Genomic DNA, 21,984 nt, shown 5'->3' on the forward strand with positions numbered 1-21,984 from the left:
AAATGATGAAAGAGCATATTATTTCAGATTAGTAACTGATACTGAAGGACAAAAATGGTATGGTAAACCAGGAATTCAGCTTAAAGTTTCAGGTAATCCACTTGACTCCTTCATTTCTATAAATGATTTAATTTCTTGGTCGTGGTTAGATGGACGTGTTTCTCCAGCTCTTCAGGTAAAGGCACCACAGCTGGTGCTGGAGAAAGAAAGAGTCAATCTGACGTGTAAAAGCACATGCAGTTTGACAGACGGATTCATCTGGTACAAAAATGGACAGCCTTTAAAAATCCAGAGCGAGACCCTCCAGCTTCAGTCCGAGCGCAGTGATTCTGGCCGTTACAGCTGCGCCGTCAGAGGACATGAAGACCTGCCCTCTCCTGCTGTCAGCATCACTGTAATGTGTGAGGAGACACTTTAACCAGACAACCACTCACAAAATCTATCTGCATCTGAATGCAATGGGTTTTTATATGATCCCCTGCTGGTGGATCATACATCATCTGGCTGCAAAGACCAACTTTCACCCTTGAATGACATTCATCTGTGCACTCTGACAAAACAATCGTTATTCGTGTGTGTGTGTGTGTGTGTGTGTGTGTGTGTGTAAAGATTTATAAAATGGCTGAATTGCTTGCGTTTTATTAAATTTCAACACTGATTTTCCTTGTTGTTTTATTAACAACATGTAAGAAGAACCCTCTCTGAACAGATATAAAAATGTCCTGGAAGGTGAAAGCCATCTTTAAGATTTTCACTGATCTTAAGGTGGTAGTGATAAAAGACCCTGTTGAAAATTGTGAAACAAAAAATAAAACCATATAATTTTTCCTGTAGATACCCCTCAAAACACCTCAGTGTCCATCAGTCCGTCTGGTGAAATAGTGGAGGGAGATTCAGTGACTCTGATCTGCAGCAGTGACTCAAACCCTCCTGCTCTGAACTTCAGCTGGTTTAAGGAGAATCAAAGCTCAGCTGTTGGATCTGGACAGAGTTTCATCATCTCCAGCTTTAACTCCAGTCACAGCGGACGCTACTATTGTGAGGCTCAGAATCAACATGGATCTCAGAGATCAGCGTCTGTTTCAGTCTCTGTTAAAGGTATTCATTATAAACAGAAGCTCGCATGCTGATCTTGTTTAAAAGTCTGTCCACTCCCTTACTATATCTATCATCCCTATGTTTAAAGATTGTAATATAAGGAAACAGTCTTGTCATTGCCTTGCCTCTTAGGTGATTGGGATATCTTGTATATCATTGCTGTCTGTGTCACTTCTGCAATAACAGTTGGATGTGGGCTCTTGTTTCTCATCATCATCATTGTGCACAAAAGGTCAGTGAGCAGAATTTTTTTTTAGCATATTCAGAAACATGAGAGATTCTCAAATTTTACTCAATCATATAAACTTTCAAAAATGATCTTTACCAGGTATTTTTAGTTCTGAGCAGTGAAAATAGAAAGGGACTATTTTAAAGTTTTAAAGTGACACTGTTTATCTACAAAATATCTAGCCTACAAGTATTTTTGGCAATGTTTTAAAAGTCTTTTACAATTTTAACAAATTTTACATTTGCATTTGTCCTTGTATATTTAACAACAGGACTAAGAAAAGAAATAATGACTATAAGGACACAGAGCAAGATAAGGTAAGTCGTTTAGATGCTGCACTGTAAAAAATGAAGAAAAATAGATGATGTCTTGGTAGTCAATGACCTTTATTTTCTGTTAAATAAAAATGTTTCCTTTAAATTTAATACCAATGCAATACATAATTCAAAATATGAGTAAAACACATGTAATCATGGATTGACATTAATTTATATGAGGGTCTGTAGGTAGCATGTTAATTATCACACACTTCAGATGTTACAAATGTGCAGAGCTGAATGTGTTTTCATGGACTGCAGTAACAAACTGCAGAAGTTCCAGTTTGTCACAGTGATTCTGTTGCAGACGTCTGCAGGAAAGGCCTCTGAATCCAGAGACGCTGAAAATGCTTCTGCTCAAGATGACAGAGATACAGACACAAAGAAACCTGAAGAGGAGATTGCATATGCCAGCATTACATTTCACCATCCAGCTAATGAAGCCAAGTGAGAAAACATGAATTATTACTGTATGTCTCAACATAAGCAATTTGCAAAGTGTCTCTTACAGAAAACAGCACCAGAAATAAACCAAGAGTTCACATTTTTGTTGAATAAAACATGCATGAAAGGCCAGTCTTTGCACAGCAGCTATAAAAGTCTGTTTAGCTTCATCAAGTTTAATGCTCTGTGATGATCTCACTCTTGTTGATGTATTTGTCATTTTTCCAGATCTGCTGCAAGCCAAGAGATGGACGTATCTGTGATTTACAGTGGCATTAGATGATCCAGCCTAATCTATGTAGATCCAGATCATGAAAAGACAATTTTTTTTAAATTTAATGTTTTTGGGTGTGCATTGCTTATTAAGCATTTGCAGCTCCATCATGGTTAACATTTGGGTAATTTACATCTCTTGTTAGCCAAACAAACAAACAAAAACAGAGTGAAGTGAATGTAGTATGATGATTTTGTGATCTCTCTATCTCTCTCTCTCTCTAGACATTTAAAGAATCTGCTGTTTATTTCTTTCTCGTTCAAGTCGCAGCATACATAATTTCGCATAGTAAAATACATAGGCTTTTATTTACCTGTATTTAAATCAAGACCAGCACACTGCAGAAACATGAACACACGTGTGCCATATTAATCAAAGTGAGAGTCGTCACATCTGCTCAGCTTTGGACAAAACTCACCTTTACAGAATGCATTGCTATATTCCATGTGCTAATAAAAAGGTACAAACACTTCAGTGATTTCAGAGTCTTCCATCAGGTGTCAGCTGTTCAAAACGGTGGCTGACATGACAGAACTTAAAACTATCTGAACAGGTTAGTGTGATTGATGAATACTGTTTTTAGTTTCACATACACTATTAGGAACTCTTATCTCTTTCTCTTAACCTCAGGCTAGTCTTGGGATTCATTAAAGGAACAGTAACCCAACACATTTGTACATTTAAAATGAAACAACCTAGTAGCATCGCAACCCTTCATTTCTGTTTCACATGCAAACTCTACATGCAAAAGGGATATTTATTTATACAAATAATGGCGTGATCATATTTCCAAGTGCTGTGTTTTTGAACCTTGACCTGTACATTTGTTCTTGTTTTTCTTCCAAGGTGTTTTTGCCATATACTGTTCAGAAATGTTGTTGATTGAATTTGAAATTGAAACCTGTGCCATGCTTGTAATGTAGAATGTGTTTGGGCTTGAGGATATTGGATTGAATATGTTTTATAGATTGCCATATACATCCTCTCCCAGGGTAGTGTTGCACTGTAGGTTCTGGTAGATTGGGTCTGATTGGCTTTCATCATTAGACTTGTTACTGGAAATATTCATGGTGATGTAGGGTCTGTTATCAGGAGCGTTCTGATAAACAGCATTAGCCTAAATCAAAGACATAAAGCATCATTCTATTGTTAATAATCGGTTGAAGTAGCTTATAAGCAGAAGTTAACCCACATGGAAAGAACCTACTGTATATGAGGATATTTGCCACATAATAGCGTCAGTCAGAGCAAGAAGCACCAGTCAGGTAATAAAATGTAAGCCAAAGTCTTTAATTTCTCTTTGAGTTTCTATTTTGGTGTGCTTTTGTTTTGCATTTGTATATAATTCAATATATAATATAGGAAAATGGCCAATTTTATATGTGTCACATATATTAAAAACCTACATCAAAACCTACATTAAAACATATGTTTATATATGTTATTTCCATGTGGATTGTGATTGTGGTAGCTCAGATATTATGATGTTTCTGTGCTCCACTCACCTCCTCGCTATGATGGGAATTGTACATAGATCTATCAAGATTACAACCTGAAATAAATCAAAGAATAACATTTTTATTATTATTAAAACTGCCTTTTAAAAATAGTTATATATGTATATAATAGATTTTTAGGATGTTTACTCACTTGACTTGACTCTCTTTCTGCAATGACAAACAGTGACCAGTCCAACTGCACACATGATGGCCAGACCAGCGGCAGCGTAAGGAATATAATGTTCTGACACTGGGAATATATGGGCAATCGAGGATGAGTTTTTGTGTTCAGCACCTGCATATTGTAATAGAAACCTTGATTTGCATTACATAACATATGTCAGCATACATATAAAGGGTTAGGAACTTGCCTGTTTTTTCGCCTGCTGGACCAGATTCTTCGACAAAACCTTTATAAAGAGGACTTAACAACATCAGTAAACCCTTAAGATCAAATGCAGGCATTGAACTAAGAGATTTGACTACCTGTTGATGTCAGTGAGAGTGTGCTGTCCTTAGTGGTTGAAGATATGAAAACAGAGAGTCTTGTTTTAGTCAAGTGCATTTCCTTGCTTGTCTGTGTTTCCATTGTCCCTTGACGAGTCACTTCTTCCCTGTTTCCAGTGTTGGCTGCTTGTAAGTTTTAGAGTAATTTCAAAGACATGTCTGTATTTCTGTTGTCAGCCTAAATAATAGCTCTTTAAAACTTCTTATTTTGCCATTTAATATGAAACAACATGGTAGTACTGTAACCCTTCATTACTTTGTCACACATGCAATATTGCTATTAGGAATGAATATATAAGACGAATCATCTGGCAGTACAAGGGAATGCATAATGTTGCTCATCATTCTTACCTTTAGATATTATCAGTTTGACTTTCTGAAATGTGTCTCGACCAACTCTATCCACTCCACACCAGTAAATCCCAGAGTCTGACTCCAGTAGATCCCTGATGTTCACGGCAAAGTTTCCATCTCCGAAATCCTTCAGTGTGTATCTCCCTTTAGATGTCTGGTCAGACTTCACAAATATATCACCCTTTCCACAGGGATCTCTGCAGAAATACTTCTTGTTGGTTGAAGCCCAGCTGTGGGAACATGTAATTGTGATGTTTCCTTCACTGTATCCTCGTCTAGAAATTTCACCAGTGCTTGAATTGAATTCTGTTGGATAAACAAATGTCTGTTAGAGTTAGGGAGTCAGTAGGAAATATTGTATTGGTTCCGTCAGTTCCTCTTCAAGACGCTTCGGTTTCAGTTATTCATTTGCCAAAGTAACTTACTGTTACATTTACTGTACCTTTGGTCTGAAACATTACAATAGGAAGTGTGAATGCTTCACAACCACTGTAAGGATTTCCTATAAATGGGTTATTTACAGCACAGAAATAAGCTGACAGATACAGTCAATATAGAAAGTATTTGGTCAGAGCAGGGGGTAGACAAGTGCTGTCCTGCAGAGTTTAGTTTCAACTCTAATCAAACACACCTGGATAAACTGATCAATGTCTTCAGGATTTCTAAGGCTACTGGCAGGTGCATTTTTTTAAGGGTTGGAGCTGAACTCTGCAGGACTGGGACTCTCTAGGACCAAACTTTCCAGAGAGTTCAGAGAGATCAGGCTAACACACATTTAACACACATTAACTAGTTTGACCTCCTGTAATCAGCTAGAGTTTATTGCTGTTTTTCAACCATGTCTCCATTTGTTATAATTGTTAACCCGGAACCAATAGGTTTTTATCTTTTGCTCATTATTATTAGCATTTTTTGGTGAGTTCAACCTGTCTGATAAGAAGCTGTTGAAGTTGTTTGAACTGAAATGTATGTTGGCAGTGTGTGTACACAACCACGCTAAAATAATAAAAATCCACCCAGAGTTTATACATATATATATAGCCTGGTAATACCAAACTCTGCTACTTCGCTTTGCTACGTAGACAGAGTCTGGAAGGGCATAATTAACAAGCGTTTTCTTTCTCGTGGGGGGGCTTGTCTGAAGTTCAAAATCATTGGTAACCGGTAAACGATCGATAAATTAAACTTTTCCCAAAACCTGTTGGGAGTAGGGCCACATCACCTCCTTTCAAAAAGTGAAACAAACACTCTTCTTGTTCAGGCTTCAGTTGGCAAATGGCGGGAATATTCTCCAAAACAGAGCAAATAGCATCCCGTGTCTCCATGTCCGCTGTCGTTTTCGATTTCAGTGACCTAAACTACAATCCTAAATTCTGCGCTTAGTGTCTATGTCACAGCTCTCAGCCCGCACTCTGTTCCTTGATTGGCCGGCTGTTTTGAGGCCGGAGGAAAACTGGGAGATAGTTCGCTATATGCGACTTAGTACAGAAGCGAATTGAAATCGAGCAGAAGTACGAAGTCTGATGTAGTCAGGGTAATATATATATTTAATCTACCTAACAACATCTACCTAAATGTATCTACCTAAATGTGTCTCTGTTCGCGTGAATTATTCATGATCCAGCTTTACCTCTAGAATAAGTGAATATAATTTTTTATAATCAATTTTGCAAATCACATTTTACAATAATGTGCTAGTAAGCAGGTTTCATGACGAAGGCCACTAAAGTTTACTGTCAGAGAAGAGAGCATCACCCCACAGAAGAGAGAGGCGGGGTGAGAGGGGCTTATTAGCATTTAAAGGGAAATGCACTATAAAGGTTTGCTGTAAACAGGGCTGTTTTTGACGGGTTAAAAGTATGTTGTTTTACACTACCATTGAAAGATTTTAACCAAAGTATGTTATAAACTTTTCATTAAGACCCTAAAGAATCATATCAACTTGTGGAAAATGGGCATCCGATGACCCCTTCACGTGAATCCTAAACTTTTATATAAATAAAAAAGTTAAATTTAGCTTTACCAAGATTAAGATGTAACCTTAGCACGGGGGTTAATACAACAGTAACCCATAATTATGTGTGGAAAAGCCTTAATATGGCCCTGAAGAAGATGAGGGCTCGGTTCTTATAAAGCCAGAGGTTTGTGGAAAAACTCACATGGTGGTTTTTCCCTGCTTAAAGCGCTTGTTTTCTGTCATCATTCAGCAAACGGAATCACACATATATAACGAACTTACCTGAAAGAAACATCCAAAGCCAAAGAACACGGAGGAACTTCATTTTGAATGGGGATCCTATTATGTCCAGTCTACTCCAGATATTGTTTTAATGATGTGATACTGACTAAATGTTGCCGATGTTGGAGCTCTGTTATACCATCAAGCACAGAGGTAAACATGTATTACTATGTTCTGCTGCCCACTCTTTCTCTTCACATATAAGCTAGTTTCTAGACACCCACACACTCATATCCAGAACGTCTCCACTTCCTCTTGATTAACTTTTGGTTTGAATGGACATTCCCTTTTCGCCAAGATCAGGTCAGTTCTGCCTGTCGTTGTTGGAGGTGCAGTTGTGTGCAGTCTGATTCTAGGCCCATGTTAAAAAACCCCTTCAGAGAGAATCACATGCGGCCTGTACATTAGTCTGAAGGATATTTCAGTGGTTAGGAAGTACTGGGAAAACCTTTACAACAAAATTGTCAATTATAAATACCTTTTCCAATAAAAAGTGACGAAACGCTACAGTGTTGTTTTTCAGCAGTGTTGTTAATATCACATTGCTTTGTTTGTGTGAATGAGTTTGTTAGGAGGCTTCATGGTCAATAAAATCCTTGCATGGCATTTTTAGTTTGTCTTATTACAGCAGAAAATTTCAAACTAACTCTCTTTATATATATATATATATATATATATATTATGATTAATTAGAGAGTACAAAGAAAAATCCATGTTCTAAACCATGTCTTTACCCAAATACAGAATGATAAAACTACACAGCAAAATCCCCAGTGTTAATTTAACACTCTGAGTGTGGACTCATATAAACACTGAAGCAGTGTTAAAAGTAACACCGAAGCAGAGTTGAAGTTAATGAGATAATTAAGCAGTTAATTGAGTTATGATTGACAGAATTATAACATACAGACAAGAGCAAAGGCAATCATGTGTGTTATTGATTGTGATTTGAGCTAATTGTCATGGAGTGACCTGAATGCCTGAGTTCAGGTTTCTTTACTGTATACATAAATTAAGTGGAAAGAAGTAAGCAATCCAGCATTTTTGGCATATTATGACATGTTTTTAAAAGTTAGTTCTAGATAATAAAAAAAAAAAATCATTGGTTTAGACACACAGACATCAAGAATCAGCGTGAGCATCACAACAATGGTGACCATCGAAAAAGCATGTTGTAGCCAATAAAAACTCAACTGTCTTTTTAACTTTTTATTCTAACTATATTTCATTTTTGCTGTTTTTAAGTGATTATAATTAATTTAAATTTAAAATTAAAAATTTTAATAAAAAAAAAAGAAAAGATCAGAATCACTTGCAAAAGATGCCTACAAAACAGCCAGTATAGAAAATACAGACTCTTTCATTGTGTAATCAAACCTGTTACAATCAATAAGGGAAGTTTTACTTAGAGAAAAGAGTTTAAATGAGTTCTGTAATTCAAGTCAAACAACGATTACATTAAAACATAATCATCAGCACCCAATGACTTTTGCTCTTGGCTTGCCAAACACATTTTAAAAGTAAAAAGTCACAAGCCAAGATCCCAACTGAAGCAAACACTGACCACTATAATGGTGACACACAAATTGTGATTTTCTCGTTTGGTGATTCTGCTTGTTAACATCAGGTGTCTTCAATAATGGTCAATCATAACTCAATTAGTTTCTTAATTATCTCATTAATTTCAACTCTGCTTTGGTTTTACTTTTAACACTGCTTCAGTGTTTATATGAATCCACACTCAGAGTGTTAAATTAACACTGGGGACTTTGCTGTGTACTAGTGCCGGTAATGTTAATTTAAAGCTGTTGGGTGTACATTGTCATTCACCAGTGAATGTTACGTTATCTGTACACTAAGAAAGGTGCATTACTGTTTTAATTGTTGTTTTTCGCTTATGAAGTTTTCATCTCTAGTTTTCTAGTTTTTACAGTAGTTACTTAGTGTAAATGTAATTTTAATGCTGTCAACTTAAATTATATTCATTTTAAACTTTATAAATTTTTTTTTTGCCAGAAACTACATGATAAAATATAGTTAGCTTTAGCTAGTTTACTTCAGAAAATGGCCATCAAAATAGTAGCTTGGAAAGCCACTTAACATTCACTACCCGCTTCCTTAAAAATTAGGTGCCTCATTTTCACTTTCTTTGATTTCTTTCTTTTTTTCTTTTTTTTTTTTTTGCTGTTCATATACATAATTTAAGTCTCTCTGGTTATTTGCAGAATTTTACAGAAGATTCCAGAAAATAATTATTGAATCAGACGTGTGTATATGTGTGTGTGAAGCATTTTTACTTAATTTGCGGAACAATAGCAGATGAACAGAAACAATGTAGCGTAAGCTTTATTCTTTTTTTTCTTCCAAAATTCACTTTTTATCTAAAAAAAAAAAAAAAAAATCAAACAAAGGCATAACACATGTGATGCATGTATATGTATATGTAGAGAGGGATGCAGCTTTTCTGATAAAGTTGCGATGATCACTCTGCCATCAAGGTGCAATGGATGTTAAATGACAAGAGCTAATATCTGATAACACTTGATTATTTAACAATAAACTTGAATTTTACAGGCTTGTTGAATTAAATGTTCTTGTCTTGAACTTGAAAAATGGGATCGAGACCGGGACTTTGAAACTTATTAATTGATGCAGCAATCAGAGATTTCCATATACATCATTTGATTGGACCGTTCTGAGGTTTAGATTCTGATAGACTGAATCTGATTGGCTTTTTCTGACTTCTGTCTTCTGTGTAGATTTCGTCTCTGTGCTGTTCTGTGTGAAAACGAAAGCACATTGTTAATGTGGCTGCTAGGCATTTGTAAAATGATGTAAAGATTAGACATTTGACAAGAGGTAAAGATGTGTACTTCCTGTTTGTGGTCAGTGCTCGCCTTACAGAATCGCTGGCATCACTCACCTCTTCAGCTTTGAATGTATTTTTCTGTTGACAGGTGTTGCTGTTGCACAACCTAAGACAATTTTGAAAAAGAGACTTGAGTATTGGCAAAAAATAAAAAAATAAAAATCCAAATCAGGTATTGAGATATTTTGTTATTTAGCACAGTCTGTGTGTGTATATACATGTGCACATACTTTCTGAGGTTTCGACTCTTTTTCCGCACTGATGAACAGTGGCCAGTCCAACTAAAAATAAGATCACTGCTATGACCAGACCACTGACACCATATTGTGAAGTGTGTGCAGACACTGAGGAAGTGAGAGAGAAATTTGGCATAAATCCATCTGCAGATCGAATAGGTACGACTGAACTCTGCTTGGAAATTACCCGAAAACATCATCTTATATAAATCTGTGGTTATCAAACATTGTCCTCGAGTAACCTTGGCAGATGCCATTCTGGTTCATTGTTAGCCTGGCCAAAGGCTGCTAAATGGGTACTGTACATGGTGTATAAAATGGCTTATTACCTGTTACTAAGGTTGAGAGTTTGAGGGCATCACGACTTGAATGACGACTTTTAGGCTTTCTGTGGTAGATGGAGATCCTGAATGTGCTGCTGGTGTAGTTATGTGTGAATCCAGGAACGTTTGTTTCTTTGTATGGTTGTGTGGAAATGGTGATGCTTTCACTTGAATCTATGTGTGAGGAAAGAAAACATACAGTAATACCACCAAGAAAATAGAGAAAGGCATTGGAGACAAGATGTCATTCCTACCTCTACAGACTGTCAGTCTGATTGTGTTATATGTGTCTGTAAAAGCTCTCTTCATTCCACATCAGTAAAAGCCACCTAATGTCTGACTCCTGCAAATCCATCATGTTCACTGTGAAGGTGCCATTTCCAAAATCCTTCAGTCTGTATCTTCCACTAAGTGACTGATCAGATAAGACCAGAACACCAGTTTTATATGTGCATGGTTCTCTGCAGAAATACTTGTTTTTTTTTTATGCCAATTTATGGGAACATGTAATCAAGACATCTCTTCCACTGTGTCAATGTATATTAATCTCTTGGGTGAAAGTAATCAAAAAAAGAAAAAAAAAAGTTAAAAAAAAGAAAAAAGAAGAAGAAAAAGATCTCAGTATTTCACTAAATGCATTACACAGTGTGACGATATAAATCAGATTAATAATGTGTGTCAATGTAGAGATTGTCACGTTAATAAATAAATAAATAAATAAATAAATAAATAAATAAATAAATAAATAAATAAATATTTAAAGAAACAAAATTTGGAAATTTAATAGAAGGGATCCATGAAAATGGAGAGAACTGACCGGACAGAAGCATCCAGAGCCAAACAACACAAAGTTACTTCAGTTTTAGCTACAATTCTGTTGTTTGTGAGCTTTCCACTTTCCACAGAGAGATGGACCTCTAATTATTATATAGTTAAAATGTTTTTAACATAAAATGACAGATAGCAGCTTTAAAGATGACTCTGAGAAATACACAACACAATGCTACCTTCTTAATGCATTTAGAAAAACACGTAGATACTATGATTATGAAGATTTATTGGCATAATGGTAATGTTTACATATTGATAGTTGAATTAATATCTATGAGTTGTAAGTTTGTCCAAGATTCAACCAAAGAGCTGTGCAAATATTATTAGACAAAATAAACTCAGTACAGGACCAGGATTTGTCCCAAAGCGTGTGGAACAACAAATACCTATTAAAAAAAAAAAAAAAGTTTGTTTAACTGGGCTTAAAAGTACAGTCAGTCATATACTGCCATCATCTCCATTGTTCCCCTTTAATTAAAGGTGCATTGACTTAAATATTTAGTACTATATATTAAATAGGTCAAACATGTTTCATGTCTGTAGTGCATGTAGTAGCACTCCTCCTTTATAGCATTGGTCAATTCCAGTCCTGGGAGCCCCCTGCTCTGTAAATTTTGCATGTCTCCCTTATTTAACACAACTGATTGAGATCAGCAGCTCGTCAGTTCAGTTCATGGGACTCTTATAACGAGCTTATGATCTCAGTAAGGGTGTGTTAAATAAGGGAGACATGCAAAATGTGCAAAGCAGGGGCCCCCAGGACTGGAATTGAGACCCACTGCTTTAGGGAGCCTATGTCTGGGGCAGTGAATGCTTTGAGAGTCTAATGGCCACTTCCTCTGTTTGTCACACTTGTTGCATGTCGAGCTGTTACCCATGAACACAGAGAGTTTTGTGGTTGATATTAGTTATAAAGTTCAGAATCTGTGTTTAAATGTTTGGGCCAGATCAGGATTTTAAGTCAGAAAATTCATATTAACATAATAAACACAAGATCTTTTACATGCACTTCAAATGTTTGATTTCAGTCAAACTAAAGTCCAGACAGACAGTATAATGTGATTCATCCAGCATGTATACATCTGCTAAAGAAAGCAGTCTGTGGAGTCAGTCATGATTTATTATAATGTGACCAATGAACCAACTATTGAACCTGACTATTTTTCTGTATTTTATATATAATCAATATCAATTTATGTAACAGCATTTATGTCCATAAATAATGTCTTATTCATATAGTCCACTAGTGGACTGTCTCTCTCTCTTGTTCTCTGTCTATACATACATACACAGACACGTTGCAGACACACACCCACCCACCCACCCACCCACACAAATTACAACCAAATAATATCAGTAGAAATATACAAATTATGTGTCTAATGGCCACTTCCTGTTTTTTCCACACTTGTTGCATGTGTACCTTTTACCCTTGAACACAAAGATCAGTTTTGTGGTTGATTTTAGTGATAAAGTTCAGAATTTGTGCTGAAGAGCTGCTGCCAGTATTTTAAGTCGTACATGTATATTTGGAGCAATAGCCAACAATACATTGTATAATTCAAAATGATCAATTTTTCTTTTATGCCATAAATCATTAAGATATTAATTAAAGATCACATTCCATGAAGATATTTAGTAAATTTCCTACTGTAATATATCAAAGCTTAATTTTTGATTAGTAATTTGCATTGCTTAGGACTTAATTTGGACATCTTTTAAGGCAATTTGAAAAGAAAGTTTATATATATTAAGCTTTCGGATGATGTAACAATCTCAGTTTTAAAAAATTGACCCTTACGACTGGTTTTGTGGTCCAGAGTCACATATGTCTTTTCAAATGTCATAAACACTATAAAAGCAGTCCATTTTTTGGATGAACAGACCTAAATAAGGTGATTCATCCAGCATGTGCTTGTTGGATAAGTGTTGGCCTTTGGTCAAAGGTGATTCATGCATTATGATTCATGAAAAACTGACCTGACAGAAAGATCCAGATCAACAGCACATTGAAGGCCTTCATTTTTATCAATACTCTTCTGAGTCTCCAGTCAGTTTAGTAGTTTGAATTCTGTTGATTCTGTGTTTGTTACCATTCAAATAATAATTGATAAAAATGCAAGCCTTGCTTCAATGCAATGGAAGTCAGACTACACTAGTTCCACCCATATTTAGTATAGTGGTGACTTCCTCTTGTTTTAACAGAGTGTATGCATGCTAACCAGTACACACAAAACTGAGATCTGTACTTATGTAAGTAAAACCTTACTGCTGAAATAAGACACTGAGACATTCAATAATCTGACAACCTAGAATGAATTTATTTACACAAGAACAAGATAACATTCAGAAGACCTTATCTGCTTACAATATTGACTGACGGAAGTTAAAGAGTAAAACGTGTTGCAAGTGTGTAGGTCAGGTGTCTTCTGACCCAACTAATGTAATTAATCCACAAACTTTAGCATGTATTCTAATGGCTGCATACTGTATGTAACTGTATCAGTACTGGGATAAGGAGCTCATTTGGTGCAGCTGGGCTATGGTTGCATGGAGGGTGGAGTATAGTGGAGGATCTTGGATCTGATTGGTTGCTGTACTTATTTTGACAGTAGAGTAAATGGTGATGTTTGTGTTTCACTCTGCTGTTGGGTCTCTGTGATCTCACCAACAGTGTGTGGATTCAGGAATAAAGTATAATAAAATGAATAAAGAAACAAACTACTTTTTTTATTACAAAGAATACACATGTATTGGGACAATTAATAAAGTCACATATTCTTAACTACAAACCCAATTCCAAAAAAGTTGGGACACAGTACAAATTGTGAGTAAAAAAATAAATGGAATAATGTATAAATCTCATAAACATATATTTTATTCACAATAGAATGTAGATAACATCTCAAATGTTGAAAGTGAGATATTTTGAAATGTCATGCCAAATGTTGGCTCATTTTGGATTTCATGAGAGCTACACGTTCCAAAAAAGTTGGGACAGGTAGCAATAAGAGGCTGGAAAAGTTAAATGCACATATATGGAACAGCTGGAGGACAAATTTGCAACTTATTAGGTCAATTGGCAACATGATTGGGTATAAAAAGAGCCTCTCAGAGTGGCAGTGTCTCTCAGAAGTCAAGATGGGCAGAGGATCACCAATTCCCCCAATGCTGTGGCGAAAAATAGTGGAGCAATATCAGAAAGGAGTTTCTCAGAGAAAAATTGCAAAAAGTTTGAAGTTATCATCATCTACAATGCATAGTATCATCCAAAGATTCAGAGAATCTGGAACAATCTCTGTGCGTAAGGGTCAAGGCTGGAAAACCATCCTGGATGCCTGTGATCTTCGGGTCCTTAGACGGCACTTCATCACTAACAGGAATGCTATTGTAATGGAAATCACAACATGGCCTCAGGAATACTTCCAGAAAACATTGTCGGTGAACACAATCCACGGTGCCATTCGCCATTGTCGGCTAAAACTCTATAGGTCAAAAAAGAAACCATATCTAAACATGATCCAGAAGCGCTGGAGTTTTCCCTTGGCCTCATTTAAAATGGATTGTGGCAAAGTGGAAAACAGTTCAGTGGTCAGACAAATCAAAATTTGGAGTTCTTTTTGGAAAACGTGGATGCCATGTCATCCGGATTAAATGTCAGCTTACACATTTGGAAAGGCAACATCAATCTTGAAAGGTATATCCAAGTTCTTGAACAACATATGCTCCCATCCAGACGTCGTCTCTTTAAGGGAAGACCTTGCATTTTCCAACATGACAATGCCAGACCACATACTGAATCAATTACAACATCATGACAAGAATGGGACAAAATTCCTATCCCTAAACTTGAGCAACTTGTCTCCTCAGACTGTTATAAAAAGAAGAGGGAATGCCACACAGTGGTAAACATGGCCTTGTCCCAACTTTTTTGAGATGTGCTGATGCCATGAACTTTTAAATAAATGTATTTTTCCCTTAAAATTAAATATTTTCTGTTTAAACATTTAACATTTGATATATCTTTGTTGTATTCTGAATAATACAACATAATACATAATACAAAATATTGAAATGTGAAACTTCCACATCATCGCATTCTGTTTTTATTCACAATTTGTACAGTGTCCCAACTTTTTTTTTAATTGGGTTTGCATAATGTCAGCTAGGAGACTATGTTGACAGTCAACTACAAAGCGCTGGCATTTTGTGTTCTGAAAATGTGGTCACATTAGCCATATTTTGGTGAAACTTCTCAGACAGAAAAGGTCCATTGTCAGTAAGATTAGGAAGCACTGCTCTTGCAAAAGTCACTTTCAAACCAAGCAGCTTTTTCTGGTCAACATATCGATTTCAAGTGGCCACCTTGAACACGAGCAAAATCTGTGTGGGGAACTTTTCCACCCTTAGTAAACTCAAACTCCTATTGAAATGACTGTAGAGCAGCAGTAAATGTGACCCCACTATTATGTTGTTTTATGTTGTATATCATCTGTAGTGGACCTTCAGAGTTTAGAGATGTCCCAAATCAGTTTCTGAATGGAACACAGTGTAATTTCAGAAGTGAGCATTTTCTTTTAGCACTGTACACAGCAAAATCTCCAGTGTTAATTTAACACTCTGAGTGTGGAGTCTGTGGACTCATATAAACTCTGAAGCAGTGTTAAAAGTAACACTGAAGCAGAGTTGAAGTTAATGAGATAATTAAGAAGTTAATTGAGTTATGATTGAGCATTATTGAAGACACCTGATGTTAACAAGCAGAGTCACCAACCGAGACAATCACAATTTGTGTGTCACCATTATAGTGGTCAGTGTTTGCTTTAGTTGGGATCTTAAACCTTCAGATGTTTACGTCAGACATTGTGGGGCTGTGGTAACAGATTTATAACACACAGACCAGAGCAAAGGCAATCATGTGTGCTATTGATTGTGGTTTGGACTAATTGCCATGGAATTACCTGAATGCATAAGTTCAGGTTTCATTAATGTATACATAAATTAAGTGAAAAAAGAAGATAGCAATCCAGCGTTTTTTGGCACAATATGACACGTTTTTAAAAGTTAGTTCTACATAAAGAAAAACATTCTTTAGTTTAGAAACACAGACATCAAGAATCAGCATGACCATCACAACAATGGTGACCATGAATAAATCAAAAAACCATGTTGTAGCCAATAAAAACTCATCCATGGCTCCCATCATGCATTGCGGCATGAATAAATTATGAGCTGAACTGTCTTTTTAACTTTTTATTCTAACTATATTTAATTTTTGCTTTTTTTTTATGTGAATTTTTAGTATCTAGTTTTGTGATGTTCAGAGTAGATCTGTTTATCTGGATATGCTGTTTGTCACCGTTGTTGAGATTCATACGCTGATTCTTGTTATCTGTGTGTGCCTACAATGAAGACTCTTTAATAAAATAAAAAAAATCAGAATCACTTGTAAGAGATGGCTACAAAACGAATAGAAAATGCAGACGCTTTCATTGTGGAATCAAAGCTGTTACAATAAATAATGGAGAAGTATTTAGAGAAAACACTGTAAATGAGTTCAGCAACTCAGGTCAAAAAACGATTACATTAAAACATAAACATCACCACCCGATGACTTTTGCTCTTGATTTGCAAAAAAAATTTTAAAAGTAAAAAGCCACAAGCCAAGATCCCAACTAAAGAAAACACTGACCACTATAATGGTGACACACAAATTGTGATTTTCTCGTTTGGCGATTCTGCTTGTTAACATCAGGTGTCTTCAATAATGCTAAATCATAACTCAATTAACTTCTTAATTATCTCATTAACTTCAACTCTGCTTCAGTGTTACTTTTAACAATGCTTCAGAGTTTATATGAGTCCACAGACTCCACACTCAGAGTCTTAAATTAACACTGGAGATTTTGCTGTGTACACTTTTCAAAGAATCAGATATGCCAAAAAACACTATTGTAAATTCACATATTTTGAAATATGTAAGAAGTGTTCTGTGTTTCTTACCTCTGTGTTACATGTGGTGCCTTGAATTTCAGCATCAACTTAAATGGGAAACAGAGAAACATTTAGATGTATTTAGGCTATATTGCATTTATTTATTTAATTATTTTTACAATTTGCATTAACCATTGGAGCTGTGTGACCTGTTCTTTTGTCTTTTGCACATGAGAAATAACTCGTGTTTTAATAATATCTGATAATGTGGATGAATAGTTTTAGGTGTGGTTTAAGATATCACCATACATTTGCTTAGTAATGTTGTGATATGACTAACTATGAGCTTTATTTGTTTTTGTCTCAACAGAAAATATGCAATTCTCAAAAACAGACACAATGTATCATTCACACTGTGTGGAGAAACTGATCTAATCAAATTTTGGCAACAGATTACAGCAGCTATTTAAAGTAACTCTGATTTAGGTTGTATCAACATGACATTGGTTCCCTTTGTTTTCATGTTCAGAATTTAATTCATGTTCGCTTCATCTCATGATGCATTTGGCACATGTTAATGTCATGAAAAGGAAACTGGTTTATTGGCTTCTTTTCTTGAACATCAATGAGGAATAACAATGGTATCATCCAGCAACTGATCATTTTAAGTAGAGGAACAAATCCTCAGACAAGTTACTAAACATGACAAAACTGACAGACAAATCCAGATCCCAAAAACATAAAACTTCATTTTTGTGTGTAAACCTTGTTATATTGCTACTGTAGACCACTTCGTATCAGTAGTTCCTAGTTTAAGTCATTACTATACTCTTAAGCAGCTTTGATGGCTCTACTGGTTTGCAAAAGCCTTTGTCATATACACTGTAAAACCCGACAAGTTAACTTAACTCAAACCGTTTGAGTAAACAGATTGCCTTGACTGTAATACCCGACAAGTAAACTTAACTCAAACAGTTTGAGTAAACAGATATCCTTAAGTTATGTTAACTCAAACCATTTGAGGAAACAGATTGCCTTAAACCGTTTAAGTTGAAAAAAAAACTAACAGTTATGAGTACTCTGAACTTAATTCAGTTGAGTTCACTGAAATAAGATATACATTGCAATTAAGTAATTAAGTGATTAATTGAGTGATAATTGAGTTTAGTGATGAACACCTGCTGTTAACAAACAGAATTACTGAAGAAAAGAGAGAAAGGAAATACAGCTGACTTCAGACACAGCCTCACTCAAACCTGACAAGTTATGTTAACTCAAACCGTTTGAGGAAACCGATTGCCTTAAACCATTTAAGTTGAAAAAACTAACAGTTATGAGTACTCTGAACTTAATTCAGTTGAGTTCACTGAAAGATGTACATTGCAATTAAGATTAACTAAGTGCTGATTGTTAATTAGTGATGAACAGCTGCTGTTAACAAACAGAATCACTGAAGAAAAGAGAAACACAAGAACTACTACAACTGACTTCAGACACAGCCATAGATGAAATCAACTGATATCAAATACATGAAATCTCTCAAGATCTGATTAAACAACCCCACAAACAGCATCACCAGCTCCACATATTAATAACCAGACTGACTTTATTTCTGTCAGACGTCTACAGAAGATCTTATTGAGAATGAACTAAGGTTTAGATGTTGATTTATTGTTTCATTTGAAGTAACCATGTTAGAGATCAGTGTTTGCTTTAGTTGGGCTCTTGACCCTTGACTTCTGTCTTAGTCTTTTTCTGGCTGTTATAACCGTGTGTTTCTAAAACACATTTGTTGTAACTCAAAAGCCCAGAAAAAATGTCATCAGGTGGTAACCTGTACCTAGGTGTAGATTGTTATACTTTATATTGGTGATGATAATTATTCATTATTATTATTCACAATTATTGAGCGGTACAGAGTCTAATCTTTGATGAAGTAGGTGTAGTGTAATTTGTAGAAGTGGTTCTAGTAAAAAATGACACTAAGAGCCAGTGGTTCTGTGATAATCAGTTAATATAAAAATGACTTTCTAAACATTTTGTACACATACATTTTTCTTCTATGCCAGTAGCTGGTCAAACACAGACATTAATAATCAGAATATGAACCTCTACAATGGTGACGAAAAAAAACTGGCGCTTAGCATCCATTTACTATAATCAATCAAATTACACAACACCTATTTCATCGGAGATTAGACTCAGTACAGTTCAATAACTAATGATTAACATCACCAATATAAAGTATAACAACCTACACCTAGGTACAGGTTGGCACCTGATGGCATTTCTTCTGGGCTTTTGAATTACAACAAATGTGTTTTAGAAACACACGGTTATAACAGCCAGAGAGAAAACAAAGACAGAAATCAAGGGTAAAGAGCCCAACTAAAGCAAACACTGATCTCTAACATGGTTACTTCAAATGAAACAATAAATCAACATCTAAACCTTAGTTCATTCTCAATAAGATCTTCTGTAGACGGCTGACAGAAATAAAGTCAGTCTGGTTATTAATAAGTGGAGCTGGTGATGCTGTTTGTGGGGTTGTTTAATCAGATCTTGAGAGATTTCATGTATTTTTTTCAGTTGATTTCATCTAAGGCTGTGTCTGAAGTCAGTTGTAGTTCTTGTGTTTCTCTTTTCTTCAGTGATTCTGTTTGTTAACAGCAGCTGTTCATCACTAATGCTCAATCATCACTTAGTTAATCACTTAATTACTTGAATGCAAAGTTTCAAAACTTACATGGTTTAAATCAAGGCAATCTGTTTACTCAAACGGTTTGAGTTAAGTTAACTTGTCGGGTTTTACAGTGTAGAAGACCTCAATACTTTTTAAACTAATAAAACTTGCGCAGCATCTACTGCCTTTAACACAAGGCATGTACTCAAGCCTTTTCACAGAGTTAATGCTTTGTTAATGCTTTTTTCAACTTGCTGTCAAACAATAAAACCATTTATTGACTTGAAAGAGGCATGGCATGTTCCTAAAATTATGTAAACGAAGTCTGACAGAAGCACAGTGGTGAGAAGCCACTGTTTTGTTTATGTGTGGTTTGTATTTCCTAGAGGAGAAAATGCAAATGCATCTTCATAGGAATTTATAGCATTTTTAAGCTTACTAAACAGCTGTTAGTTTGCGATACAGCACTGGACGGAGGACATGGGATTCTTTTTTAGAGGATCATCAATGCAAAGCAAAATGAACATAATCCTTCATTTGGCTGGTAAGTCATGTTACTAATATTAAACACAGATGTTCATTTATGAATATCTGCCTGATGAGCGCTTTTAGGAACATGCAAAATGAGCAAAACTCGTCTTGTTGCACTTTGAGCTACTCAAATTGGAGTCGCCAGCTGTGGTCTTTTCCCAATCCTGTCTACCTCTAAACGGACCTGTCAGAATAAAACACATTTAAAAAAAGAGAAAAAAAAAGAGAGAATGATGGATGGTTATTATATATATTAAATGACACGTGTAGCAAAATGACTCAAGGCTGAATTTAAAGAAAGGCTTTTTATTAATTTTTTTTGTTCTCCACAAACTTTCCAGTATAAATTTTACTGCACTGTATAAATATTGTGTTGTATTGTATACAAATATTGTAAAACTATTAGGGGACGTGACGAGAAACTTATCCCACGAGACTGGGTTCATGAGAATGAGATTTTTAGCCTTTTTTGAAGGAATCCTCAATGATGAAATATATAGGAATAGTCTTTTATTCAACCAAAAACACAAAAATGAAAAAAAAAATGTAGTTGCACATTGAAATCAACATGAACTTTATAAAATTAAACTTCTATTTTTAAATGATTTATATGCAGAACTAAACAACATGTAAAATGTAAACTACAGCTATATATATATGCCTACAAATTCACGATTCTTACGATTCTAAAGAAAAAAATAATAATTAGAAAACTAAACAAAATAACAATTTACTAGTGGTTCTGACAAAAGGTTAATTGCTTAAGTCTTTTAATAAATAACTATTCATTTGAACAAAAAATTCATTAATTGATAAATAAATGAAGGAAGGAAATTAATCAATAATTAATTCATTTAATTCATAAAGACCTGTTTCTCAATTAAAATCTTTTGAATGAATTATTCAATGACAAACACTTTTGTAAATGGACAGTTGTCGGAAATTGCGTTACAATACATGTGTTAAGATACTTTTGTTTTGTTCGCTACTATACAGAGAATAAGTGTTATACCCAAACAACAAACTTTTATATCAGTATTTCTGTTATCTAAATGTCTGTAAAGATGTGTGGTTGAAAATATTCATTATGTTGCTCTTTCTGATGCAGCATGAATGATTCATTAACATGGGCAGCAACAAAACATGCTTCTCACGCTCCACTGACACTCGCGATGTGAAACAGTTATAACAGACATAGCTGAATCATTGTCATTCAGAAATAAGATCACGTGGGTGTTTCAGTTGAGATAGCCATTTTTAAACGATTAACCTTGCAGCTCTAATGTAAACACTGCAAATTGTTTTGCAAAGATCTCGCAAGATTTTGTGCCACGAGATCTCGTCACATCCCTAAAAACTACTATGGAAAAGAATTGTTAATAGACAGCAAGTTCCTGTAATATATACAGGGAAAAACTGTAAAAACTTAACCAAACATTTAACATGTAACCAGTTACTTTACAGTAAAAATAACATCTTGATGTATAATTTTTGTGTTTGCATGAATTACTCTGTGCACTTTCATAATATTAGTAAATACTCCAGCTTGTGGAAAAGCTACTTGTGATGAACTTTGATTTGGTTTTAGATTTTCTTGTTCGTAAATTACAGTTGTA

The 21,984-nt window shown here is 35.2% G+C and overlaps 1 protein-coding gene and 1 long non-coding RNA gene across 2 annotated transcripts in view; one reads left to right on the plus strand and one right to left on the minus strand.

The window, feature by feature from the left end:
* Positions 1 to 1,872, plus strand: part of LOC132144260 (sialoadhesin-like) — a 120,692-nt gene extending 118,820 nt beyond the window's left edge. The window contains exons 16-18 of the mRNA XM_059555040.1: positions 835 to 1,098; positions 1,231 to 1,330; positions 1,599 to 1,872. Coding sequence (XP_059411023.1) covers positions 835 to 1,098; positions 1,231 to 1,330; positions 1,599 to 1,671 — 437 coding nt within the window. The 3' untranslated portion in view covers positions 1,672 to 1,872. The remainder of the gene's footprint in view (positions 1 to 834; positions 1,099 to 1,230; positions 1,331 to 1,598) is intronic.
* Positions 1,873 to 3,054: 1,182 nt separating this feature from the next.
* On the minus strand, positions 3,055 to 7,114 carry LOC132144132 (uncharacterized). The gene is made up of 6 exons (XR_009434323.1): positions 6,962 to 7,114; positions 4,720 to 5,028; positions 4,348 to 4,491; positions 4,013 to 4,271; positions 3,868 to 3,914; positions 3,055 to 3,479 (listed from the first exon to the last, which is right to left on the minus strand). It is a non-coding gene; the product is annotated as an uncharacterized LOC132144132 (long non-coding RNA).
* Positions 7,115 to 21,984: the final 14,870 nt, after the last annotated feature.

Source organism: Carassius carassius, chromosome 7 (assembly GCF_963082965.1).
Source record: "Carassius carassius chromosome 7, fCarCar2.1, whole genome shotgun sequence".
Lineage (NCBI taxonomy): Eukaryota > Metazoa > Chordata > Actinopteri > Cypriniformes > Cyprinidae > Carassius > Carassius carassius.